At 56.5% G+C, this 27,584-nt stretch overlaps 1 protein-coding gene across 2 annotated transcripts in view; it reads right to left on the reverse strand.

Annotated features, from left to right (window-relative positions):
* The window catches only part of TMCO4 (transmembrane and coiled-coil domains 4), a 78,771-nt gene that overhangs the window by 3,921 nt on the left and 47,266 nt on the right, over nt 1–27,584 (reverse strand). For both annotated transcript variants that reach the window (XM_079147098.1, XM_079147099.1), the window contains 3 exons: nt 27,451–27,535; nt 4,819–4,936; nt 671–788 (listed from right to left, as the gene is read on the reverse strand). In XM_079147098.1, coding sequence (XP_079003224.1) covers nt 671–788; nt 4,819–4,936; nt 27,451–27,535 — 321 coding nt within the window. The remainder of the gene's footprint in view (nt 1–670; nt 789–4,818; nt 4,937–27,450; nt 27,536–27,584) is intronic.

The raw sequence follows: 27,584 nt of genomic DNA on the forward strand, positions 1-27,584 counted from the left end.
GATCCTGCTTCTGCTTCTGCTCCGGCCGGGGCCTGCCGCTGGGGCCTGCCACCGGGTCCTCCGCTTGCTCTGTGGTTTCTGAGGGGCAGGCAGCCCTGACTAGAGGTCACGGGGCGGGGGCGAGGCCTTGGAATGCGGGTGCTGAGCAGTGATGTGGAGGCAGTGTGGGCGCCGGAGGTTCAAATCGGCCCTGCCGGGGGCTGCTTGTGAGACAGGATCTTTTCTTTTTCTTTCCTTTCCCCCATTCTGTGCTGGGGACGGAACCCAGGCCCTCTCACATACTAGGCCAGTGCTCTACCACTGAGCCACGTCCCCAGCCCTTTTCTTTTACTTTAAGACAGGGTCTCATTAAGTGGCTGAGGCTGGCCTCAAACTTGTGATCCTCCTGCCTTGGCCTCCTGAGTGATGGATTACAGGTGTGCACTACCACGTCAAGACAGGGAATTTTCTAAACCTTGATGTCTTAATCCATGAAACGGGGACAACAGTGCCCGTCCAGGAGGATAGAGCTGAAGTGCAAGGGCTGGGGACAGAGTCCTGTGGGAGGAAGGAGCCTGGCCAGCAGCACCTGCCCCCACCCAACAGATTCCCAGTCTCCTCCCTGCTCCAGCAGAGCCGGCTGGGGCCACGGTCTCCAGGGTCCACGCGGGCAGACGCAGGCGGCACTCACCACTGAGGACAGGTCCACGTTCTGCACCCTGCGGTCGGGCAGCAGCACGGGCTGCAGGCCGGCGACGCGGAGCTGCGCGGAGGACGTGCGGTACACGAAGCTGAGCAGCCAGTCGCTCCTGCGGCAGAGGCGGGAGCGGCGTCAGCCTGGATCCAGGGCTGGGCCCCACCTGCCTCTAGGGAGGTCTGGAGGTCCGGAGGCCACAGGGTGCACAGCAGCCGCCCCTCAGACGCCACCCGCCAGGCCTGCTGCCAAGGGCTCTGCACGGGCACCAGGGTGGCTCCTGGCAGGCTGGCTGGTCCCTGCTGGGTCCCCAGAGGCGAGAACAGGGTCTGGCATGTGATGGGGGCAGAGCTGTCGACGAGCGCCCTATGAATTCCTGTGACGACGGGGACGGACCCGAGGGCCTCTCCTTGCTCATCATGGGGCCACCACTGAGCCACCCCCAGCCCTGTGGGCTGACCCAGGACTGCGGGAACCAAGAGGACACTGGCCACGCTCCCCAGTCAGCTTGCTGCTCAGGGCTGTGCCCAGCTGGGGAGGTGGCTGGCCCAGGGCGCCCTGGGGAGGGGGGCCAGGGCGGGAGGACAGGCCTGGCCAGGCTGCAGGTTGTCCCAGCCCTTGGCTCGGCAGGAGGCCAGATGGTGGCCCACGGGGTCCCAGCCTGGGGACACTCATCTGCTTCGCGAGCCCCTCCCCCAGCCAAGCACCCCTACACCAGCCCCAGAAAACCGCCTGGGACCCTGCTGCCTGGCCCTTCAGTGCCGGCAGGATGGTCAGAGAGTCCCCCGACCTGGCCTCCCCTGCTGAACCCCCGAGCACTGCTCCCGGGAGCTGGGCCCACTGGGAGCGGTGCCCACGTGGGCTTCTCTGGCCGGCCTGGGCGCAGGTCCACCAGGCACACCGGCTTCTTCCACCGACGCCGGCTCCCAATTTGCCTGGAGGTCCGTCACTTTGGGAAGCTAGAGACGGGCCTCCCTCGGGCCCTGAGGAGCAAGGCCCCCACCGCCTGGGCCCAGGGTGCTGGTCTCTCCTGGGCTTTCCAGTGTCCACCCGGGGTCTCCACCACACGGCGCCATGTGGAAGGCCTCAGAAGGACTGGAGTCCGGCGTCCAGGGCCTCCAAAGCCCCGCTGTGCTCCATGCTGGGCTCCTGGCCCCCAGTTCCTTCCCCGCTATCGTCTGCTCAGTCCCACAAGCAGGAACGAACCTGAGGCGCCACGGCGCATGGCCGGCCTGCCCCCTCCTCCCCTCATCAGTGTCCATGCCCTGCCAGCCCCAGGGGCCTGCCCTGCCGTGGGACCGAAGCAACGCCTCCTCCCCCCCTGCTCCTGGCTGCCCGCGGGGGCCCCTGCGACCTTCCTGAAACACCCATCTGACCAAGGTCCTCCTCTCTCAGGAACTGACCATGGTGTCCCTCGGCCGATGAACCTTCTCTCCTAGAAAGTTTCATGACTAGGGCTGGGCTGTAGCTCAGCGGGTAGAGCACTTGCCTCGCTTGCGTGCACAAGGCCCTGGGTTCAATCCCCAGCACCACCAAAAAAATAAACATTAAAAAAAAAACAAGAAAAGAAAATTCCGTAACTCTCCAGAGAGCAGTGCTTCCGAGTCCCAACGTCTGTCTTCCTGCCCAGGGTCCCCGAGGCACCAAGCACGGGGAGAAGGGAGATGGCTCGAGCCCCGAGAGGAGGAAAGGTAAGACTTAGAAGCATCCAGTGCTGGATTTGAGGATGATCCATAAATGCTGTCGCCATGGTTACGCATGAGCAAGGACAATCGTTGCGTCCAAGTTATTTCTGTTGTGATTTTTACAACACTTCACTTAGAACTGTTAAGTACCCTCACTTATGCACATTTAGGGACACGACGGGAACTCGTTTAAGGTCCCATGCCCTCTCTGCAGGCTGAGCAAGCCACGCCGTCTTCCCTGGCATTCCAGACCTTTCTCCATCTGCCTCTGGATCACACAGACCCAGGTTCAAGGCCGGCCTTGTCCCTTATGAGCTGTGTGACCTCAGGGAAGTTGCCTGTCCTCTCTGAGCCTATCTCCTCAGTGGATCTTAGCTCCCAGAGGTGGCAGGAATTTAAATGCGGTGTAAGAACCAGCACAGGAGGGCTGAAGGATGGACGGCACCAGGCAGGGGGCCCAGGACACTCCTGGAGAACAGATACAGGAGCCTGTCTGAGACCGGAAGCACAGGCCCAGCTGGAGAGGAGCCACCCCACCCCGCAGGCCCAGACGGGGAGATCACGACCATACCCGAGGCTTTTCGAGGAAGGGAGAGTCACCACACAGACGGGCCTGGCAGGTGGTCGTGGGTCCCGTACTCCTTGCATCCTCCCTAACCCGTGGTGGCATCGTGGCTTCTTCAGTGGTGGGTTGTTTTGTTTTATTTTGGTACCAGGGTTTGAACCCCGGTGTGCTTAAGCACTGAGCCACATCCCCAGGCCTTTTTATGTTTTGTATTTTGAGACAGGGTCTCGCTAAGTTGCTTAGAGTCTGGCTGAAGTGCTGACGCTGGCCTCAAACCTCAAACTTGAGATCCTCCTGCCTCAGCCTCCCAGTCCCTGGGATTCCAGGTGTGCACCCCCGTGCCTGGCTAGAGTTTTTAATTCTTTTTTCTGTGACTGTTTCCGAGTGTGTCCTTCCCAGGCTGTGAACGTCTCCTGTCTTGTCCATCTTTGGATTCCTGCACCTGGCATTAGGCCTTGAGCACACAGCCTGTGGGTGCTCTATGGTGAGACCCAGGCTGGCCTGGAACTCCTGGGCTCCAGTGATCTCCCACCTTGGCCTCCGAGCAGCTAGGACTGCAGGTGTGTGCCACGCGCCTGGCTCTGATGGATGCTTTCCAGTTGCCCCCAACTCAAGCCAGAGCCTCCTCCTCCCTCATCCTGAAGTAAATTCCTTGGACCTGGAATCCAGCACTTGGTGCTCACAGTTGTCCCTCTGGCTCCAGCTGTCACCAGGAGCTGCCAGCTCACGGGGCCTCCTCCTGGTCTGATCTCTTGGAGTTCCAGTTGCCTCCTGCAAAACTCAGGCTCACCACCCCAATGTGCCAGCCTTGGCCCCCACAAGCTCTTCTTCCTTAACGTGTATATATATATATTTTGTGGGGACCCAGGATTGAGTCCAGGGCCTCTCACTTGCTAGGCAAGTGCTCCGCCACTGAGCTACATCTAAATTTTTCTTTCATTTTGAGACAGGGTCTCACTAAGTTGCTAAGGCTGGCTTTGAACTTGGATCCTCCTGCCTCAGCCTCCCGGGCAGCTGTGATTACAGGTGTGCCCCACGGCCGGCTCTTAGTGATTTTTGAAATCGCTAATTGTCATGGAGTCAGCCACCTCCCATGGAAGCTCTGAAGTGTCTCCTTCCTTTTTCTTTCCTGCCCCTATAACCAATCGCCTGTCCCGCTGTCTCTTGAACGGCAGATCGCCCTCGGAGTTGGAAAGCTCAGAATGTCACCTTCCTTGGGTGTCTGGAGCGTCCTGCACCTCAGTCGCCTGGCCCCAGTCTCCAGGGTCCTGCTGTGACTTAGAATTCGTGGTGTCTTGGAGTCTATGACGGTGTCTGGCCTCCCACGCGGTCTGGCCAGGGCCCAGCCTTGAGAAAGCCCTCAAGACTTCTCCGCCGGCCACAGGTCAGGGCTGCTTTCCTTCCAGCCCGCCCAGACCCTGGCCTTTTGCGGAGGGCCTGTCACGCTCCGGCCATGAGCTCCCCGCTCCGGTCAGCTTCCCGTCCTGTCGCCCTGCCTGGACACGTGCTCTGCAGACTCCGCCCAGCCCTGGCTCCTTCCTCGCTCCGTGGCCCACGGTGAACCCAGCTCCTCGGCCTCGCGCTCAGCCCTGCACCTGTGGGCCCCACCGCTGCTTTTCAGTCTGTATCCCACTCCCCTGGGTCCCCCCCCAGCCCCGTCAGCAGGCAAGTGGCCTCAGGCCCACAGGGACATTCTAGGCCCTTCCGAGTCTTCCCTCTGTTGTTTTCCACCCGTGGGGATGGACGTGCCCCGGATCAGAGCACCCAGCCTGGGCCTGGCTGCTCACAAGGCCTGAATGGGTCCCTGGGACCTTCCTGGATACGAGTGTCAAATGCGGGTCCCCAGCACAAGCCCCGGGCTCCCTAGGTGCTTGGGCAGCGTTCCAGGTACAGACCTGCAGTAGCCATTGACGATCTTCCCGGATACCACCTTCCGGAAAGGCTCCCAGGCCTTGGGGTCTCCTTCCACAGGTGCCCCCAGCAGGACGACATCCTCGACGATCCCCTGGCAATCTGGCGAGAGACCCCAGAAGAGGCCATCAGTGCCCCTGGTCCCCGTGGGTCCTGGGAGGGATGCGCCAACAGCACTAAGGAGATCGATGTCACGCACACGCGCACACACCTCACGGGGTCCCCTTACCGGGTTCCGGGCCCTGGGTCGGCCCTCATGTCCCTGACCTATGCCTGCAGCGCCCCAGGGTCGCTGTTCTAGATTAAGGAAACGAGAGCCCGTGCAGGATCTCACGGCCGGCCGGTGTCATGGCCCCCGGTTGGGACCCGGGTAGCTTTCTACCACCCACAGAGCTCGCCCCTGCTGTGGACCTGGGTGGCCTGCAACACGGCAGGCGGGGTGGGGACGGCGCCTTGCTCTGCAGCAGGCCTCGGTGTGGGCAGCCTGGCAGGAGGGGCAGTGGAGAGGAGGTGGGTGCCCGCTGATCTGACGGCGGGACCCTTAGCCAGGGCTACTTGAGGGGCGTCTGTGTGGCCTTCTCCTCTCGCCACACGTCGCTTGTGCACCTTCTGTCCCTCCTCTAACACTGAGGTCCCATGAGGGCAGGCATCCGGCCGGCAGTGAGGGCCTGGCCACTCGCCCGGTGCGCAGTCCTGGGCACGAGGGAGGAGGGAACGAACTCCGTCCCCGGGAGAGCCAGTGCGGCCACTCCTGAGCCCTGTGACTTGAGCCAAGTCACTTAACTTCTCTGAGCCTAAACGAGATGAACGACATGGTACTGGGCTTGCGGGTCTTTTGAGAGTGACTCATGATGCAGGACAGCGGCCCTGGGGACACACAGGGGACGTCAGTGGCTCCCACCCTGCACTGCCGCCGCCTGGCCCTTAGGAGTCCGCGTTGACGCACGCCCAGGACGACTGTGCCTGGGTGGGGCAGCTTTGTCCAGCCCTGCCGCCCTCTTGTCCAGTGACACAGGACAGGAGACTTCCTCTCGGGCCCTGGTTCCTGACCAGAGGGTTTCTAACTGCTGTCCATTTGGGCTTCCAGTCCAGTGTATCTGATGACAGTTCCAGGCTAACGGGACTTTGGGCACCTGTTAGGGCTGGATCTGGAATGTCCCTCAGGTGTCCTGGGTGGAAGGCTTGGTCCCCAGTGCAGCCAGAGCCAGAGGTGGGGCTCCGGGAAGTGACTGACTCATGGGGCCCTGACCTCATCAGTGGGTTCCTGGATTCACGGCTGAGTGGACTGTGGCGGGCACTGGAGAGGAGGGGTGTGGGAGGACTGGTCACTGGGGGTGTGCCTTTGGGGACTGTCTTGTCCCTGGCCGCTTCCTCCCTCTCCCTGCTTCCTGGCCCCCAGCTGACAGGTCTCGTCCTTGCTCACCCCAGGCCCAGGGCAATGGAGATGGCCAACCATGTACTGAAACCTCAGAAACTGAGCCAAAATAAGCCTCTCCTCCTTTTAAGTTACCCTCATCATGTATTTTGGTCACAGTGACGAAAAGCTGACTAATGCAGAACCCCGAGTAGCAATCCCTCTCGGCACCCCTTCTAGATGTTAAAAGAGTCTATGGCACAGCCTTGATCTCACTCCTTCTGCTTCCAGGGAGATATGACATGGCAGAAGGGTTTAAAACCTCAGCGTGCTGGTGGTCGTGCTGACCCGCAGGGCGGTCATTCCCTGCAGGTAAGGGATATGCAGGATATTCAGATGTGTGTGTTGCTGGCAATACTGTTGCTGAAAGGACTCTTATGGATCAGTGAGATTTCATCCCAACCACTTCCCTTGGCAGATGAGGAAATGGCTCAGAGAGGGGATGGGGCTTGCTCAAGGTCACACAGCCAGAGAGAACAAAGCTGGGACTACAACCCAGAACAGAGAGGTCTGTAGGTCCCTGGGCCATTCTCCCTGCTGATGCAGAAACCACTCACACAGTCATCACAATCAGGTTATTGTTGCTGCCAGAGTGCTAGACAGTGTGGACCACTGGCCAACAGCTCTTTCTGGGGACCAGCCTCAGGGTGGGGTGCCGGCTCCGCCCTGTGGAATCTCCGTGCTGGAGAGCTGACCTCAGCCACAGCGCTGCTGAGGGCGGGCTGCGCCCCCTAGTGGCCAGAAGGCGCCACAGCAGGATTCTTGAACAACCGCTGGGATCGACCCCAAACTACTGGAAAAGCAAAAAAGGCACGGCGACCTTAAACAGAGGCAAGTGGTTAACCTCATAAAACAGCCCAGAGTGCAGGCAAACCATGTCAGGGTGGGCGGCGACCTGGAAACACATTTTCCCACATCCGAAGCCTGAGTGGCAGCTGCCAACTGGACCCCTCCCTTTCATCCTCGGACCACAGCCCGGAGGACTTGCTCTCCGCATGGTTGCCAACCTGGAGAGAAGCTATGCGGGGCTCTCGATGACACACAGTGTTAGCTAAAGGAAGTGGGCCAGGATCCCACGGCACCACGTGGATGGGAGGCCCAGAGCCCACCCTTGGTGCCCCCTTCCCCGAATGGAAGCGCAGAGGGGAAACCTGGGGTGGAGCTCACACGTAGAGCACTTGTCTAGCACGTGCAAAGCCCTGGGTTAAAAAAACAAAAATCCAAACCAACAAAACAAGAAAACACAGACTACCGACCACAGCTGCTGGAAAGGGGTGAAAAAATCCAGATCCCACTTTTGGATCTCAATATTTCAGCCTCCTGGACAAAAGGCAGAAAATCTGGCTCAGGTTCCACTTTCAGTACCCATCTGGTCTCTTCCACGGGGCAGAGATGATCTCTGGGTCCTGACATGGGTTAAGTACAGAATGTTCTCACTTTTCAAGACCAACAAAAGAAACTGGAATCTAACATTTAACGGCCGCTCATGAAGCTGGGCTCGGGGGCACAGGCCTGTAATCCCAGCGACTCAGGAGGCTGAGGCAGGAGGAAGGCGAGTTCAAAGCCAGCCTCAGCAACTTAGCGAGGCCCTTAGCAACTCGGTGAGACTCTGTCTCTAAATAAACAAGGGCTGGGGGTGTGGCTCAGTAAGCACCCCTGGGTTCAATCCAGGGGTTTTGTTTCAACCCCCACCCCCCAACTAATATGAGAAGATCCAACCACCTTTCTGATGCAGGGACACAGAGTTTGAAACACACTTGGATGTTTCCCACCTGCTGCCACCACCTTCTTGGGAATTTTTAAGGTTTAACGCAGTCCCTTTTGTATCTATTCAGACTTTTATGTAAGAGAGCAGGGGATCATCAAGTTCAGAAGTAATACACGTGCGGCTTTTATGCTCATAATTTCCATTTCTAAAACAGTTCTCGGGATCTTATTAATATCCTGCAGTTACTGCTGCAGCTGGAAGCCCTTCATCCTGTTATAACTTTAGCATTAAGGAGGCGTCAACCCTCCAGCGGTTAAAAAAGAAAAGCTCACCAGCTCCCTCCACTCCTGGCTGCTTGTCATTCACACGTGCAGCGAAACACATTTCTTCTCCAAACTTATTTTTGCTTTTGCCTCTTAGTCTGATTCTTTCACACAGGCATCAAAGTGATCCATTTACAACCTAAGGGGAGGCACGGGGTGTCTTTCTGGGGTGATGGAAAGGTACCAAAATCGGGTTGCAGTGATGGTCACACAACTCAGTATATTTACTAAAAATCACTGACTCTGGGGTTGGTGCCTCTTGCACTCGGCACCCCCAGCAAACTGGAGATGATTTCAGCTTTTCAATAACCATCTAGGATTGAGAAGGGACGGCCTCTTCCTAGTAGCAAACTTCACACGATAGCTTTGGCCTTGAAAACTGTATAAATTGAGTTTTTGTAAATTCTTAAAATGCACCAAATGGAGGCAGCTCTTCAGAGAGTCCCCACGGAGAACCCTCTGGGGCGGCAGGGGTGCTCTGCCGGGGCCACCCCTCTGCCCGCTGCCTGACCCTTTCCCTGCAGTGGCCCGCCTTAAAGCCAGGCACCTGCTCCTCACGCCCATCACGATGTCAATAATGAGATTCTCCTGGCTGCAAACACCAAAGCATCTCAAGTCCAAGAAGCAAAAGGGACGGATTTCTCCCTCCTGGCAGGGGTGCGTGTGTGCGACGAGTGATAAGGTGGGAAACGAAGGAGGAAATTATCTCCCGACTGTGGACCGTGAAGGAAAGGATGAAATCTGCTGCAGAGACACGGACTCAGGCACGCGACCAGCAAGGAAGGAGCCACAAAGGAGAGGGGCTTCCATTGCACCCCCGCCCTAGCGCCCAGAGGAGCGGGCTCACCCTGGGGGAAATGCTTAGCCGAGCCCGGGGGACATGCTCTCTGGATCAGGCATGGATTAAGGGGAGGACTCAGCCTTCCTTTCTCGTCTTTCACTTAGCCATGCAAGGTGATGAGGCAATTCCTGCATCCCGACCCTGGGAAGGAATCTGTCCTGCCAGATCTCTCCCTGCGCCCCCTGGGGGACTGAAGCCGGGTTTGTCAGAGGATAGAGCAACTGGTGGGTGCAGTTCCACAGAAGGGACTTAATCCCATCAAATGCCATGTCTGCTGTGGTGGAGACGAAGAGCCAGTTGACTCTGCATCTCAGCTGGTGTCCAGTGACAGCTCAGGCATAATTTTCAGCCAAGAGGGAGTTTAGGGACTCAAGGGTCATGATGCTAAGGTGTCCCCGAGAGACCTGTCCTCTTCTGGGCCGGAATGCTGGCCAGGGTGTCAGATGGGAGGAGGAGAGTGCACGCTGAAGGGTTTTGGATTAGTTTGTTTTTAAACCAAGTTCTGGAATTCTCTCCTCCCTCCCTCCTGCTCTTCCTTCCCTTCCTTCCTTTCTTTCTTTTCAGGGCTCTGGGGGAACCCCGGGCCTCACGCGTGCGAGGCAGGCGCTCTCCACTGAGCCACACCACCTTAGTCCTGAAATTCTCCTCCTTGAAGTTCTTGCTCCTCTGCCTCCCTCCCCGCCCTCCTCTTTATCATCATCACAACCTGATTCAGGACAGGCCCAGGACTAAGTGCTGTCTACATCTCTTACTCCATTTGCGCCGAGCCATGATCTCAGGTGGTGATAATGGCAATTCTCAATCCATGATGCAGCCGCAGAGATGCTAAGGAACTTTCCCAGGGTCAACGAGCATGCGCTGTAGAGGAATTTAGTGGCTCCTGCCTTTCCCACTGGTATATCCCACTACCCTTTCCAATCGAATGTAACCTGGACCCAAAGTACCTTTCTGGTTGTCTTTTGACAACACTGACACAACCCAAAATTGTATATTACACACAGAATACAAACACCTGCAAAGATTCCTTCCAATTTGGTGGGTTCCAGAGACCCCAAAACAATCCGAAATCTGCTAAAAGTTAATATCCTGATGTGTGGACCAGGCCGGGGCCCATGGCCTTTTGTTCTTGTGATCTCTGACACATATGCCAAGCCAGAGAAGGGTGAACAGGTATGCCTATGGAAAAGAAAAGCGATCTAAATGAAATACCACACACTTTCTCTTTTTTGATGGAGAGTTATGTCAATCAGCCCACACCCTGACACGTGAACTTGATTTCCCCATCGGAATCAGAAAGGTTAATTTAATGGAGTCACAATGACTTGAAATTACAGTTTCTGGTAAATGACAGCCTCCAAGTTGGTAGAGAAGAAGCAGTTTCATTACATATACATAACATGTATATATATATACACATGCATCTACATAAATAAAACATCATACATGTTCTATAGCTAGCTATTGCTGTGTAGCAAACTATCTTCAAATCATTTATTATTTCTCATGAGTTTATTTTATCACTGGCTGGGCAATTCTGCTAAGATTATCCATGCGTGGCTGATACTTGATCTCAGGAATGGATTCTGGAAAATTCTCAGTCAATAAACTATATCTCTGGGGCTGCGGAGATAGCTCAGTTGGTAGAGCGCTTGCCTCGCAAGCACAAGGCGCTGGGTTCAATCCCCAGCACCACAAAAAAAACCAAAAACAAACAAACAAACAAAAACTGTATCTCTTCCCTATTCTCTTCTTTTAGAATTTGTATTAGGCAATTATTAAATCTTAACTCCTTCTTCCTACTTTCCACTTCTTTCTCTCTCCAAGGTGCACCATGGGTGATTTCTTCCAACCTCCAATTTATCATTTCTTTCTTTAGCTTCATCTAACCTGCTAGTTGGATCATCCAGTAAGAATTCCATTTCAATGACTTTTTTCATTTCTGTGTTTCGTTTATTTTCAAGAGCCTCTGTTCTTTTATCCAGTGCCTTGTTCTTCCACTTATTTTCAATGTCTTAAATATATTTACTTGAGACAGGGTCTTTCTATGTTGCCTATATTACCCAGACTGGCCTCAAACTTGACTTTCCTGCCTCAGCCTCCCAGGTAGCTAAAACAGTGTGCCACTGTGCCTGGCCTTAATATGTCTTTAATTATTGTGACATACTTATTTTGGTGGGGTTGGGATTGGGGGATGAGGCCCTTCAGACTACTGTCTCAGGCATTAAGGTCTAATCCTGATTCTTCTGGCTTCTGCATTCACTGTGGTGACTATCTTGCTAATGGTCATGACCTGGTGTTCACAGCATTGGTGATGAGTCCACTCATCTTTCAATGTTCTTGGGACTCAAATGTCAGTTTCACTTCCTGACAAGCACTTCTGGGTTAAAAGATGGTCAGATTTCAACTGGTAACATACTTAGTTTGACTGGAAAACAGTCTAGGTACAAAAGATTTCCCTATGGTTGCTTCCCTAACTTCTTCCTCAGGCTTTACAATTGATTTTTGAGACAGGGTCTCACTGTGTGGCCCAGGCTGGCCTGGAACTCCTGGGCTCAAGCGATCCTCCTGCCTCAGCCTCCTGAGCAGCTGGGACTACAGGCAAGTGCCACCATACCCCACAGAAGCTCTGTCACTCCTTATCCCATTTCTAAAACAGGTGACACGTGATTGCTCGTGTGGAACAGTCAGGCTGCTGGTGGAGAGCAGTGTTTATGACAGACCCGCCAGGTCCCCACATGCCAGCTTTGCCAAGTGTGCAGAGCTGGTGGCAGCTTGGCTGAGGTGGCCCACGCCTATGAACGTCGCTGGGCACATGAGCACGTGTCCATGGGCCTCCTTAGCCGAGACCCAGGTCCCCAGCAGGGTCACTGGTGACTGGTGACTCCCTTTGAGCCCAGGGAATGGAGTCATGTCAGAGCTGGGCATGGCTCTTCCTCCCTGCCCATGACTGCCCACCTGTACCAGTCACGTGGCAGGGGCCTCCCTGAGTTTCTGATTTTGTATAGTTTTGGTCATTGAAATAAAGGTGGCTTGTCACTAATGAGATCTGATTTTTATTTGCCTTTTCTTACCAGAAGAAAACCCTTGCTCTATTTCTCCCAAACTTTATTTGAGAAAGAAAAATGTCACTGAAATAACACCACATTTTCCATGGCTGCTGGCAGGAAATCCAGCCCTACTGAGCTGGGCAGAGCGTCAGGGGAGGATGGCAGCCCCCGGGTGGCCCTTGCTGCAGGAGCTGGGGCCCAGGGGTGGCCTTCCATTTCCTCACCTGGAAGACATCCCAGGAATCCCTGATTTGCGGGGCTGTCCGGGTACTTGGTAAATATGAATTCTTTCTTCTCTGTATCTTTGGTGCTTAATAAATGCGTATCCAATAAAACGAAAGCAGGAAGTAAAGCTATGAATTCTTGCTTGAGCCTAGGAATTTGTGGCATGGACATGTTTCAGGAAGTAGCAAAAGCTGCCCGTTGCTGGGCAAGATCCCAACAAAAGGCGGCCAGTGGACCCTCCCCATCAAGTCTGCTAGCAACCCAGGAGCCTGGGCCTGGGGGAGCTGAGGCCAAGCCCTGGCCTCTGTGAAGTGTGCCCTCCAAAGCTGCCACCAGGTGGTGCTGTGGCGACCACACACGCTCCAGCGGCTCTGGCAAGGGCTTCCCAGGGGAGAGTCCTTCAAAGGGTGGGCCGAGCACACCCAGAGTGCCACCCCTCCCTGGGTCCCTGAGATGGAGCCATGAGGGCAGGGCATTGGCTTGGCCTTGCCATCTCTAGCGGGGCTGCCTGGGCCAGGTCTATCTGCGGCAGCAGGAAGAGCCCTGGCACAGGTGTCAGGTAGGTATGAGGCCCTCCTGTGGCTCCGTCACCTTCAAGCTGTGTGACACTGAACAATACCCCGGCTCTCTGAGCCTGTTCTCTTGAGAAACAGCGATAATGGCATGGTCCCTCCCTCCCGGGATGAACGCGATTCCTCACGCAGAGCAGGACCTGAGGGCAGCTCAGTGCTCGGTTTGGCACAGGTCAAGCAGCATCGCGGGGGTCGCGACCCTGGGCACCCAAGGCCCACCACAGCCCCAGGGCGGAGTAGGGGACTGTGCAGGAGGAGGGCCTTCCCACCGAGACCTCGCTGGGGGCAATGGAGGCTGCTGACTGCTGTCACCTTTGTGCCCTGCCAGGTGCTGGCACGTGGAAGGCCCTCACTAGCAGTTTGTGACTGAGAGACAAACGGACTCACTGAGTAGAAGACATGAAGACCAGGTCAGAGCCCGCTGGGCAGCAACCCCTGCTCTCTGGACCCTGATCATCTTTCCAGCATGTTCTCTCAATGTCCCAGCAGAAGCCTGCTCGGGTCACGGCCCCCGTTCGCTCCCCTGCCTCGGATGTGGGGTGCTGCCAGGGCCCAGGGATGACTTGCTCTTCCAAGCCTGCCCCCCGTCCCTGCCGCCTGGAAGGAAGGGCTCAGCTCTCTCCTTGGACTGCTGTGGCCCTACGTCCAGGCCTGGGGACGAAGCACTTGCTGCTCTAAGGCTGGTGTTTTCTTCTCTTTTTTCAGTACTGAGGATTGAACCACTGAGCCACATCCCCAGCCCTTTTTATTTTTTATTTTGAGGCAGGGTCTCACTCTGTTGCTCAGGCTGGCCTCAAACTTGAGGCCCTCCCTGCCTCAGCCTCCTGAGTTGCAGGGATTCCAGGGGTGCCATTGTGCCCGGCTGGTGTCTTATTTTCTTAACATGGTTATAGGCTCTTAGGGGCAGTTAGCTTTGTCACCAAGATGCAGCATGAAAGGTGTTCATCGGGAATGGTTTAGAGTCAGAGTCACCTGGGTTAGAATCCCAGGTTTGCTTTGCTTGCTGTGTGTCCTTGGACAAGTCACCTACCCTCCCTGGGCTTTGGGTTCCCCCTCTCTAAAAATGGAAAGTGAAGCGGGGTGCAGTAGCGTGTGCCTGCAGCCCCAGCTCCTTGGGCGGCGGACACAGGAGGATTGCTTGAACTCAGGATCCAACCCCAACCCCTCCCCAAAGAGAAAACGCAATGCCTGTTTCCAGGTAAAATAAGCCTACACCTTCCAAGGTGACTAGGGAGGTGGGTTCTAGAGGGTTCTGTTCTAAGTGCTCAGCGCATCCCCTCCAGACTTCTGTGGAGGAACGTGGCCTCCCTTGCCCTCTGAGCCGGCGACACACAGAGCAGTCCCAGGAAGCCTCATCCCCCGCAGCTGCTCCGTTATGAAACATAAAGCCACCGAATCAAAGTCCAACTTGAGACTTGTGGCCTAATGAAGGCTTCCAAGTGTCCGGGTGCTCACCGAAGCCGAAGCCGTGATTAGCAGGAGGAGCCCCTGCCGTGGTGTCCTTGCACGCCTGGATGGCAGCCGGCAGCCCCCTTCCAGATTATTCCACCAGGACACCCTCCCCACAGCTGCGGGTCTGCAGCCTCCAGTGCCACTTCTGCAGCTTGCCGAAGCCAAGGTTGCTGAGGCCCTGCCTCAGCTCCTACAAGGCAAGGGTGCTACTCTTCAAAACGAGCCAGGCTGAAAGGGCAGGTGGGCACCTAGGAGCTGGCGTCTCCAGCTCCCTCGCAGACATGAGAAATAGGCAGTCGACTTCCTGTTTTTGCTTTGCTAGGACGCTGATAGCTCGATTCACAGCTCAGGGACAGCTCTGGGTGATAACAGGTAAGCAGACAATAACCGTCATAAATACCAATACCGGCGACAACAGTGACTACCAAATGCCGACCACTGGCCAGTCGCGCTGCTTGGTGCTTCTCCTGTATCACCTTTTAGCTCTTTCGATGGTACTATGAAGAAAGAGCTACCAGAGGCATTTCTCAGGCAAGGACACAGAGGCCTGGAGACAAGGTAGGTGGCTTCTGTTTGCTGGGAAGGTGGCAGAACTGGAATTCAGATCCAGGCCTGACAGCGGGGCATGAGCACCTTCTGCTGCGGACCTGGCTCCCCTGCTGGGGTCTTCTGATCCCCACGTGGGTGTTTTTTCTGGCCCTGATGCTTTGTTTACCCACAGGTTACTGCTTTGGTGACTGTGTCCTGCAAATTCTTTGAAGAAAAATATGGAGTTTTGCAGACATAAATATATGGACGCCTGAGTAAATGAGCGGACAGAAGATGGGAGAAATAATGAGCAAGGGAGAACCTGCCAGGGACCTGAAAGGCCAGAGTTCACGCAGGGACAACCCATGCTGTGGTGGCAGTGACGGGGGCCCCCAAACTCAATCTGCTGGGAAAGTCCAAAGCACAGGAGACACCCTGACCTGCAGGCAGGAACCTTTTCTTCATCTTCTGCTCAGCAAAACAGGCCTGGCAGGTCCCTCGAAGACACAATCAGACAGTGCTGGCTGCACAGGCCCAGCAAGTTAGATACGGTTTCCACTACACGATGCCATGAACTGAGATGATTGATTAACACATACATTAGTGGGGCTGCGGGTGTTTCTTCCCTGATGGAATCCCCCCACCCACAGAGGCCCGCTCCTTCGCAGCAGAGGGTCTGGATTTGAGTGTGATTAGTATTATTGACCGAGACTCACGTGTGTGCCAAGTTCTGAGTGAGGGGCAGGCCTGGAGGCAGGGAGGGGGTGGCCTCTGGGAGGAGGCTGCCCACGAGGCTGGGAGGGAGGGCCACTGGGGCTCGTGGGAGCCAGGGAAGATCTGCCCCTGGGGACCTCCCCCTCCATATCTCATGCCAGACATGGCAACTCTGGCAGAGAACTCGGTCAGTGAGCATGGACAGCCACTCCACCTGTGTGACTGTGACAGGGACAGGGGACCTTTCCACGCTGTCTCTTGTGAGTTTGCATAATATAGGCAACAGGGATAAGATCGTGTTTTAGAAAAGCCCAGGGCCAGACCTGGGGACACGCCGGTCAACCTCTCTCATCTCATGGCACATTCTAGCAACACGCACTCTGGGTAGCGCCCCGCGTCCCGCAGTCTACATGCAATTCACTCCCACTGAATTGCAGTCCCTAAGTCCCTCACTTACTGCCCCTATTGGAGCAGGACATTTTCTGTCACTAGAAGCAATCAGGCAGAGGCCAGTGGATACCTCTGAGGTGCGATGTCAGAGGGATCCTGTATAGTGTGGAGGTCAAATGTCCCTGGGAGCCCGGAGTCCATGCGTCCACAATCTGACTTTCAGGGGCTGAAGGAATGAAGCAAGGCCCGTTGTACAGACCCCGAGATGACATGTAGGGCCTCCTGGGTCACCAATTATGATTGATCCATGAGCGTCGGGTGCCCTTTACTTCATCCTAATGCTCTCAGGCCTGCTGGCCGCCTCCTGCCTGGTGAGCTCAGCCCATCTCAGCGTTACTCTGCACAGACGCTGTGCAGGGCCCTTTATATGAGCTCTTTTATTTCTCCTTGTGAAGCACATGCCCATTTGTCTCCTGTGCGATTCAGGAAGGATCGAAGAGCTTACGTAAGCTGCAGGGGCCACGGAGTAGGTCGGTGGCAGAGCCCATGATCCTGACCCCTGTGGCGTGGACAGCTGTAGTCTCCTGGGTCACTGTCAGCAAGTTCTTCACTAAATCAACTCCTTCTGCATGCACTTCACAGTCAGGAGCAGGAAGTGTGCCTACAAATGGCTCGACAGGGCCCTAAGAGGCTAGGGAGAAAGTCTGGGAATAAAGACGCTCTGGGGACGCTTTGCATGAAGCGTTCGCGGGCTCTGGGAGGCGGGGACAGAGGGATTCTCAGCCTCCTTTCTTCTGGGCCAGCGTGTCCCTGCCCACCTTCTTCCCAGGCTCCCCCCACTGCCGGTCGGACTGATCAGGCGTGAGAACGCCACAGGTGATAGGTACTGCCGGGCAGGTCGCTGTGTGACAGTGAGCCAGACGGCAGGGTCTGCCTCCTCCCCTGAGCCCGTCAGGCCCTCAGGACAGGCAGGGCCACTGTCTCTACTTCTGACCCTGCACTCAGGCTGGCGACGTAGCCCAGCGGTAGAGCGCATGCTCAGAGGTGCCAGGCCCTGCCGCCCCTGACCCCTGCGAAAAGGGGCAGGACCCTGGCCCTGCATTCATCCCAATGGGGGATGGTCGTCTCTGTCTCTGTCCTTTGCCTTCCGTCCTCTGCGTCCCTGGCCAGGGCTGGGGTTCTGGGGCTACGCCTGCCAGGCCGTCCAGCACAGCTTTCCTGGGGGTTGCAGGTGGCCGGTGCTTATGGCGCTGGCCTGTGTGCTCACTGCTCCTGGAGACCGGGCGGTGAGCAGGGTGCTGTTCAGGATAGGACCTGGGTGTCCCTGGGCCTCCATCACAATGGCATCCAGCTCCCCACACGAATGCCAGTGGCCCCGGCCTTTAGGAGCACCTTCTCTCCCGGCTCCTCTTCCTCGAAGGCGTCGGGTAAGGAGGTTTCCGGAAGCTCTTCTAGCGCTGACTTGGGCCTGGAAGTCAAGTGGATTTATTCACGAGGACACCTGGTGGCCAATCCGTGGGACGCTGGTGAGGCAGCTCCACTGGCCACTGTGGTGGTGAAGCAGGGGGCCAGGCCCCAGGGTGAGGCCGGCCGAGGCCGCAGCCTTGCCTTCTTTACGCAACTGAGACGCCCCTCGTGCAGGATGCGATCAAGTATATTCTAGCAGGTGCTGACTGCTAAGGTCAAGGGGGCTGTGTCCCCTCCCGGACCCCAGGAGCTCTCAGCCTTTAGTCTGGACCAAAGCAGGAATCCAGGGACTCCACGTTCCGCTGAGTGCCCCGACCCTGTCCCGAGAACAGAGCTGACGAGTCTGTTGTGCTCTGCAGCTCAGAGGCACCGAGTACTCAGCCCTGGAAGTCCAAACCGACGGGAGACAGAGAAAAGAAGGCCTGTGACCGGCGGACGGCAGGCGCGCTGGCCGACAAGCACCTGACAGGCCAGCTTTGCAGCGACGCGGGCTGGAGTTGAATCCCAGGGCCAGGACTAATGTCAGCTACGGTACTTTATCCCTGTCGCAGGCAAGTGGGAGTCTCCACAGCCGCCTCTGAGTGAGGTAGAAAGGATGAGAAAATAGTAGAAAGAAGACTGAAAGCAAAGACAAGGGAATAAGATGTGAATTCAGAAGTCGCGCCTACTTTTCCCGTCTATCAGCCCCTCGCCAGCCTCCCTTCCAGGCCTGCTTCTCGCAAATTCCTGAGAGATCTGTAAATCCCCCCGGCCACTGTTAAATTCACCCCCCAGAAACAGATTCAGCAAAGAGCTCGGGCACCCCAGGAAGCGATGACGTAGGGGACTTTCCAGCTCGTGACACGACTGATCAGCTCATGAAGACCACGTCGGCCTGAGGATCCTGAGACGGACAGGCCACCCGAAGCCGACCGTCCGGAGATCCCCAGGCTGGGGTCATGCCACACACCTTCCCACACCAGCCGTTGCCAGATTTCCTCTAAAAGAAGGGCGGGGACCCCAGAACTGCGCCCCTCACTCTCGTGATCTCATATGCTCCCTGATGTCCTCCTTGCTTCACCCCAAGCCTCTCTGTCTTGAGATGACCCGCATTTTCCCTTGAACACGCACCTACTTCCCTGAAAAAACAAACAAACAAACAAACAAACAAAACCCCCAAACTTTCTGCCCCCGACTGGCGCCAGCTGAAATTCTTTGCTGTCCTGTAAGCCCAGGACCCTGCCAGTCCCGAGTGGCGTTTCTCCTTCTCTCTGAGAACTCCTAGACCCTTTTCCTGAGACACCTCTTCTTTTGTGACATTAGGGCTGTTTGCATTTTAAATAAGAGGAAATACGCAAAGCCCTTAGCACATCGCCTGGCCCTGAAGTTAGTGTTCAGTAAGTGGCAGGGGTTAAATCCCAGAAAGAGATCCAAAGGCATCAATAGCCCCATGATACTAACTAGCCCAAAGCTCAGAGAGGTGAAGTAACTTGCCCAAGGGCGCCCAGATAGGAACTAGCAGAGGCTGGATTTGAACTTGGGTTTCTAGGCTCTTTATCCCAAGTGCTTTCATTTCTGTCATTCCCAACTGGTTGCCAGGCTTCCTTGCACCCTGAGGATGCTCGTGAAAGTGATGGAATTGCAGAGGAGAAGCGGAGGGGAGCCAGGGCAGGAGAATGGACTGACCCCAGTGCCCAGCTGGAGCAGGCCACGAAGGCCCCTGTTAGCTGGGTGAGCGCAGGCTCAGGCGAGCCGCTTAGTCCCAAGATCTCCCCAACTGCGTGGACAGAGCCATCCAGAGTGACAGTATGTAATGCCTTTAATTAATTCTCTTCCAATGCTTTTGGAACAGAGAGGAGAATAAATGCATAAATAGCTGAAGCAATTCTTGGTTCATGTGGCCACTTCCTGGCTGAGCCAGTAGTAGGAGGCAATTTGAATTGGTTTCCTTTCAACCGTTAATGTTTGAAATCATGGAAAAGATATGGGGTCACAGTGAGGACTCAGAGGTGGCTCCTCCTGGCAGCAGACACTGTCCCCTGCTAACTGCAGGGGTCGGAGGGTCAGTCACTCCAAAGCAAGCTCGTGCCCTGGCTGGGAGACTGGCCACTGCAGGGATGTGTCCCTCTCTGGGATTCGGGCTGTGCTCATTCCCTGCCCTGGGCACAGCCAGCCATTTGGCAGGTGCAATCCCAACTCAGGTCTGAGGGGTGGGAGCAGCACACTAGGTGTGCCAGTGTGGAATGGATCAGCCTGCATGCTGTGAGGTTGCCAGGAGGCCTGGACAACGGTCAACCAGCGGCCCTGGCCCTGTACGCTGTGGCATCCTCTTGGCCAGGGCAGCTCATGCCAGCCTCCCCAGAGGCCTGGCCTCGTCCTCTGCAGGCTGTGCACCCTCCCGAGGACGCCATGAGGGGAAGAGCTTGTGAAACCATTGCCTGGGACCTCAGCACGTACGCCTGGCTCTGCTGGGGCAAGTCCACCTCGGCCCTCAGTGAGACAGCAGAAAGAACTGACTAATGAGAGCAGCGATGTCCTCAGCATTTGAAGACTGACATCTCAGTACTGCAGGGCCTGGGGTGGCTCCAGACTGTGAGTGTGGGGTGTGTGTGTGTGTGTGCGCATGTGTGTGCACGGGTGCCGTCTCCTTAAGAACAGCCCCTTGGTACCTGAGAGGCATTGGTTCAGGGACGCCTGTGAACCAGATCTGAGGGTGTTCAAGTCCCTTAGATGAAACGGCGCGGTGCTTGTGTTAAGCCTACGCACGCCTCCCGGATACATTAAACCATCTCTAGAGACGTCTAACACGCAACGCAATACAAATGCAATACAGTGGCTGTCGTGCCGTATTGTTCAGGGGACAATGATAAGATGAAGTCTGTGCACGCTCAGTCCAAACCCAATTCTCTTTTGTATTTTTCAAGTATTTTCAATCTGCTGCTGGTTGAATTCCAAGGTATAAAACCCATCCATATCAACGGCGGAACCAACGGCCCCCTGCCCCTGGTGTGTATGTGTGTGTAACGCAGCAAGTCAGGTCTCTGAAGTCTGACAGTTCACAGGTTTTTTTCAAGAAGCAGCTTTTCCAAACACTCTGGGGTCTGCGTGTCCCTTCCGCTGAGGTCGGGCTGAACCCCCCGCTGGTGTGTCCCAGCAGTTGCACTTGGGCTTGGTGGGGCGGGAGCGCTCTGGGCTGTGGGAACAGGGGCACAGGCCCATGCCTGGACCTGGGGAGGCAGGAGCTGGTTGTTCTGCACCCCCAGGTTCCTCCTTGTGGTAAGGGGACACAGTGTGGCTGAAGGATGGGCAACTGGAGGTCTCGGGAAGCTATACCCCAAATCCTGAGGGACCAACCCAGGCAAGTCATCTGCCCCACACGGAGCCTGCGCTTCCTTGGCTGAAAACGGAGGTAACGATTCCCGCCTTCCGATGCTACAAAGCTTAGCCATCAAGCTGTGAATCAGGACACAGGTCGGTGGCCACGGATCCAAAGTCCGGCTTCATCGCTGTAGTCCTGTGACCCTGGTCTAGTCACCACCTCACCTCCAAAGGCCACAGCGCCCTCATCTGTAAAACGGGTATGATTAAGACCTCAGAGGATCATGGGGAGGGTGACATAGCATGTAAAATGCTTAGCGGAGCCTGGCACACAGCAAGTGCCTAATAATGAACAGCTCGGGGCTCGGATCCCTTCCCCCATGCTCCATGGAAGGGAGACCCAGGCTCTGGAGCATTTGGAAAAGTGGCTGCTTGGAATAAGCGTGAAGTAGTCCACTTTCAGAGGCCTGGCTTGCCGCACGCCCCCACCAGGCGCCGTCTGCCCTTCTGGGATGACAAGGATTAGAAAGAGTCAGTCACCCAGCAGGTAGCAGGGATCTCAGCAGGCGCCAGCAAAATCTGGGCCCCTGCCCCTCTCTCTGACTCACCCTCTTTATGTACTTTATCGTGTAAATATGAAACCTAAAAAGGTAGGGGAAGCAATGGTCCCGCAGCTGTTAGGTAAAGTAGAAATCCTTTGTTCCACTTTGCGTTCCAGTTTTGTGCGTGCACATGTGTGCATATGTGTGCGTGTGCACGTGTGCGGCTGGACACTGAACCTTGGCGTGTCCAGCACATGCTCCACCCCTGAGCCGCTTCCCCAGCCCTCCAGGAACCTGGGCCTACTTCAGTCTGAAGAAAGGTTCCTCGGCTGCACACAACGTCCACAGGGCCCTTCCCCAGACCCGGGAGCGCTGGGGAGGGAGCTGCGGAAGGCGGGCTGGATCCCCAGCCCCAAACCAAACCAGGCGAGGGGGCGGGAAGGGGTTCCGCTGGGAGTCGCCCTTCCCACTCAACCTGGGCACAGCTGGCTGTGACAGGCCATCAGAGAATCTGAAGCCAAATGGGGAAAGGTCTGCAGAGCCTTCCAGATAGCTGGGATCACGAGGCGAGAGCCCAGGGGGCTCCCAGAGACCTGACCGCATCACCTGGGGCTGCAGGGGGAGCAGAGGGGGCTGGGGCCTGTTTCAGTCCCTGACTCTGCGTCCTGGGGCTGGCTTCTGTGACTGCTGCTATTTCCTGAGCCACGTGCTCACGGGTCAGGAGCGGTGGAGGTAAGTCTCCAGGATGCCCAGGTGGAGCAATGGCAGCCCCGGCAGGCGGCCTCTGAGCACATGGTGTGGAAGAACAATAGAGCGCCCTTTCCCCAGTGCCACCTACGTGCCTGCTGTCTGTCAGGGGATGGCCACGCATCGTCGCCGACCTCCACACCCGCTCTGCAAGACCCCAACTCAGGTCTCAGGAGGGCAGCTTGTTTCCACAGACTGGAAGCTCCGTGGGGACGGAGGCTGGGTTGCTGCCTCCCCGAAGCCCAGCACAGGAGGCTGTAGGTGCTTCATAAGTCTGAGTAGTGGAGTGAGGCTGGTTTTAGCTCCCTGTCTGCAAGGTTTGGTCTGGGATGCGACTTTGGGGGAGAATACCCCATGGGGTGGGGCTGAAATGAAATCACAAGATAAAAGCAGAGTTCTGGGGCTGGAGAATCAGGTCAAAATCTTAGTTCTGGGGTAAACTGCTCTCCTTTCTCTAAGTCTCACTCTTCTCTGAAAAATGCAGGGGGCAGCGGAGGGCTACCTGCCTGGTGGGGCGTGTGCCTCCACGTGTGCTTTAAAGTGGTTTTTAAGAGCCAGCACATAGCTCACATTCTTTGACTTGGACCTGGCAAGGCTCACGTTAAGGCGATGTCCCTCCTTGTCCTGGCCGTCTGAGCAAATGCTCAATGCTCCCTGCCTACCCACAGTGGGCAGGCAGCACAAGCGAGAAATGAACCTTTGTTATGTGAAACCTATAAGAGTTGGGGATGCTTGTCACTGCAGCATCACCTAGCCTACCCTGACTGATACGCTGTGAAAGACTGCAGTGGCGGACTTTAACTCAGATGCTCACTCCTGGAGCCTGCACCCTCTGTTGGCTTTATTCCAGGTACAGGAGGTGCAGAGGTCAGACATGTCCTTGCCCTCAAGTGGCCTGCAGTCGACAATTATGTGAAAAGAAGCGGACCATGCCGTCCCTGAGGGAAGAGAAGGCCTGCGGCGAGGAGCCCCCATGAACAGTGACAACGTCCAAGGGCAGATCCCTCAAGACTTGTAGCATCCACCTGAAAGGGAGACGGAGTGTGAAGACAGAATTCTATAGCAGTCTTTGTCAGCAAGAGGAAGGAGGGAGGGCCAGGCTGGCGGTAGGACCGTGGCTCCGGGTGATTCTGGGATTTATTGCTACATTTCATTCCTGGCTCTCAAGGGGCTCCAGAAAACAATTAGTGGATTCGAATGTATTAGAGTAATTCCTATTATTCACCCCCTAACTCAGATAATGACAGCTTTCTTGCAATTAAGAGAGGGTTTCCTCCGAGTGCAGATTAATTGGGTGTTAAATCATCAGGGCTGTCTGACACCAGACAGCGAGCTGGGGTGACTCAGATGTGGGACAGCAGTGCTGGGCAAAGGATGTGGCATCCATTCAAGATCATGGGTGGCTGGAACCTGGAAGAGGCCCCCCAGCAACACAGGCGGGGCTCGGAGGAGGGCGGCTGAGGAGGAGCAGGCAGGTGTGGCTGCAGGCCCTGACCTTTGTGGGAGGCCCAGTTTTCTTTAGCAATGTCTGCCGTCTAGGCCACCCACGTGCTGACCCCCATTTGTGACGCTCTGGACAGTTCCTGCTGTTATGCACGCTCAGCACGTGCTATCGCGTGCCCACACTTCCATTGTCACTGTTAGGATTGGGACGAATGTCTCCCAAAGGCCGCAGTGTTGAGGCTTGATCTCCAGCCTGTGGTGCTGTTAGGAGGTGGTGGGACCTTTAAGAGGCGGGGCCTGGTTGGAGGAAGCTAGGTTATTGGTGGGGGAGCCCTTGGAGGAGATCTGGGTCCTCAGCCCCTTCCTCTCTCCCCTGCTTCTGTACGTGAGGGGAGCAGCTTCCTCCACCACACAACTCCCACCATGATGCACTGCCCAGCCAGACTGCAGGACAGGCCGACCGGCTATGGGTGGAAACTTCCCACACAGGAGCCAAGATAAACCCTTCCTCCCAAAAGCTGATTATCTCGGGTGCTTTGTCACAGTGACGAACGCTGACACAATTGCCGACAATGTAACCCTTACCACAACCTCAGTGGAGACACTGTTACAAACTGCATCCATCGTGGTCAGGACTGGCCCGGCTGGGTCTGAAATCACACCAGGTGTCCTAACTCCAGGGCAGTAGCTTCTGGGGGGGAGGAGCTCTGTGGCCCACCACGTGATGACCACAGACACCTGCCTCTTGCTGCTGTCCTGCCATTGCCCAGCCGGGGGCAGGGCTCAAGTGTGCAAGTGGGTCTTTGTGAGTGAGTGTGTGTGTCCATGTCCTCATTCACTCTGTTTCTGGGTGGGTTAAGGCAGGTCAGCGAGAAAGGCTCTTCTCTGGTCCCCAGCAGCTTCCTTGGCCCCAACCCCAGAGGACTGCCAGGGAGGCCGTGCTCACAGGCTTGGCTCTGGGGTGAGTCCCCTCAGTTCCCCACTGCTTCACCCAGGGTCCCACAGTTAGTTAACAATACACCCGGGAGAGAATGCTGGTCTATTTCATTCAGAAGCCCCAATTCTTCATGGGGGGTGGGGAAGAACCAGGGATGGGAGCAGTCAGAAGATGCGGGGCGGGGGAAGCTTCTTTGGGGGCCCCACCCACCCATGGCTGTCGCACAGGCATGTCCCAGAGTCATGCTAACCCACCTGCCGCCAAGAGGCCACCTGCCTCCCTCTTCCCTCTCACCAGCTTCCAGACACACTCCAGAGGCAGCCGATGGGCGGCCAAGTGGCCAATGGTAATTAACTCAGCTTGCTCCGCAGGGGACCGGGAGGCCTGGCCTGCAGCAGCACCTCGAGGCAGCGCGTGCTTTATGTCTGGAGGTGGAGCTGAGCCTCTTCCTCAGTGCAGAATGGCCTCCGTTCCCAAGACCCCACCACTCCAAGCAGCGAACTGGGCAGAGGGCGTGTGGATGGGTGGGTGACAGGTGACCGGGAAGGAAGCCAGGTGAGAGCCGGGGGGTGGCTGGCAGCTTTTCGAAGGCCTCCCTGGGAGGGGCAGACTCTGGGGGCAGGGAGGGGCCTGGGCTGGCTAACGACCAGACTCACGAGGGGTCCCGGCTCCAACTGCAACTGCAGGAGTGAGGCCAGCAGAGAAAGAGCTGCTTGGCTCCCCCGGGGACTGAGAGAGGTCCCCAGGCATTGCAGAATGAATTCAGCCACTGGGTTTGGAGAGGTGGATTTACAGCAATTGAGAAGAGACAGGATGTCAGCGAATGTGATGCAAGCAGAAGTCTTACATTTGCACACTTGGCTTGCCTGGCTCTGGCACTCTCTGCCATGAACTGAGCACTCCCTGGGTAGCTGCTGCCCGTTAACCTCTCTAGAACTGAGCCTGGATCCAGGCCTGCCAACCTTTCAGAGGTCATCTCACATCAGCCACACCACAGCCCATGAACATACATGTTGCTGCACCCCACACTTCTGAGTGATGGGGTTCTTTGTTATGCAGCATCGCTACAGCCAGAGCTGACTGAGACACCCATCCTACCTCTCTATAAAACCACGTGTCTTTGTGGCATAGTAGATTCTATCTTCTACTGTTGAGGAGTCCTGCCCTGCATTTTCCCTGAGAGATTCGAGCACTGAAGTCATCATTTGCACAAAGTAGTAGAAAGGTAAAAAGGCACTGTTGAGTAGGAGTCAACGGTGCTGTTTTGACTTCAAGAGAGTCATTTCCTGAAGTGGGTAAAGAGCTGAGAATGGGGAGACATGGTGGGTCTCTGGAGGGATCCTCCCAGCAGGCCACTGGCCCAGGTGGACTCTGTGGAGCGGGTGGGGTGGGGAAGAAGGTGGCTCACTGGTGTGCCTGGGACAGGGAGGAATGTCTGCAGAGGCAGAAGGTCCAGTGTTCTCCCTGCTTCCTTGCCAGTTTTTGCTGACCTCTGACCCCAGCCTGGATTTTCCTGGTGAGCATGGCCCAGGATGGTTGCCCGGGCCTGTTGCATGGTGGTCCCAGGCTACCCAAAGCTAGTGGAACCAGGGCAGAGCTGCCTGGTGTAGCTTTCACAGGTGTGAATCAAACCAGGGAGGGAGGAGGGCTGAAGGGACCCAGGGCAGAGCACGCGCCCGGCAGTGTGGCCCTGCTATGGTCAATGCCACGACAGCACGTCCACCCTGCACTGTGCCCGGGACAAGGGCTCTGGTCTCAGCCTCGTTAGTGCTGAGCCCCTGCTTCGTCACCTGTCCACAGCTCACGCGAGTCAGGCCGCTCCGTGCCTGTGGGTGTGGAGACTCTGAAAACAGAACCCGATGGTAGGCCTCCCGCCCCTGCCCCAGCCGGCCAGAAGCAGGCGGAGATCGTTCGGCCTGCTCGGATACCAAGGACAGGTGGCCCCTGCGGGGTAGTGACTCTGACAGGCTAAAGCTACACAACGGCGTCCTTGCACCGACGGGTCAGCCAGGGGCTCGAGGACTGGTAAAAATGGGGCGCCTCGCTTGCTTCTCAGAAAGACCCTTGGGGTGGGGTCACCGAGAGTACGAGAAGGGAAACTGAGGCCAGGGAGGCGTTCGGCACGGTCGCTGTCTCTCCAGCCCCTTCCTGCTCCTCTGCCCGACTCTGTTCTTTTGCTTGTCTCGTGAGGAGTCCTGCTACTGCGAGGAGCCGCCAGCAGGGAGGACAGCCCCGTCCCTGGACCGGTGAGCACAAGGGCTCCAAGCTCCGGGACTCACTACCCAGCCACCGGCCTCCCTGCAGCCTCTGCCCTGGAGCCCTCACCACCAGAGGCCAGTGGCCGGGCCCTCAGGCTTCCTGCTGCCTTGACGCAGGAAGGAGGGCGCGGGGCACGAGCCCCTCCTCAGGCGTCCGTGGGGGGTGGGGTGGGGGAGGCTGGTCCACCAGAGCTTGTGAATGAAACCTTCTCTGGAAAAAGCATCTCTGCTGGTGTAATTCAGTTAGAGGCCTTGAGATGAGGTCATCCTGGAGTCCAGTGGGCCCTCAGGACAACGACACCGTCCTTACAAGAGAGAGAGGGACGGAGATGCCTTGGGAAGGTGGAGGCAGAGGCCACCGTGAAGCAACTGCAAGCCTAGCGACACCAAGGAAGGCCGCGAGCAGAGCCAGGAGAGGCGGGAAGGGAGCCTCCCCTAGCGCCCTAGGAGGGACCGGGTCCTGCCCACATGCATCCGAACAGAAGGAGCAATGTCAACATGGGCTCGTCCACCCACCCCAATTTATGTGTGGTAAGAATGAACGAATCATTTTACGATGGTTTAACGATTTCCCCATTTTAAAACTATCACCTCATTATTTCTGAGAACTAGGAACAAACTTTCAAAGCCAGGGACCCCGGGCTCAGAACCTCTCTGGCCTGGGTGACCAACCTGGGAAGGGTTTTCGTTGTGACAATAAGCAGGACTCACCTTTCTCCTGAGCCATCTCTTGCAGACAGAAGTAGATAACTCTGGCTCCCAGGCTGAATCCAATCAAGGTGACAGGTCGCTGGCCCTGGGGAGCAAGGACACAGGTGTCTGGAGGGGAGAAAGCCAGTTCCAGC

This window comes from Sciurus vulgaris (assembly GCF_902686455.1).
Source record: "Sciurus vulgaris genome assembly, chromosome: 1".
Classification (NCBI taxonomy): domain Eukaryota; kingdom Metazoa; phylum Chordata; class Mammalia; order Rodentia; family Sciuridae; genus Sciurus; species Sciurus vulgaris.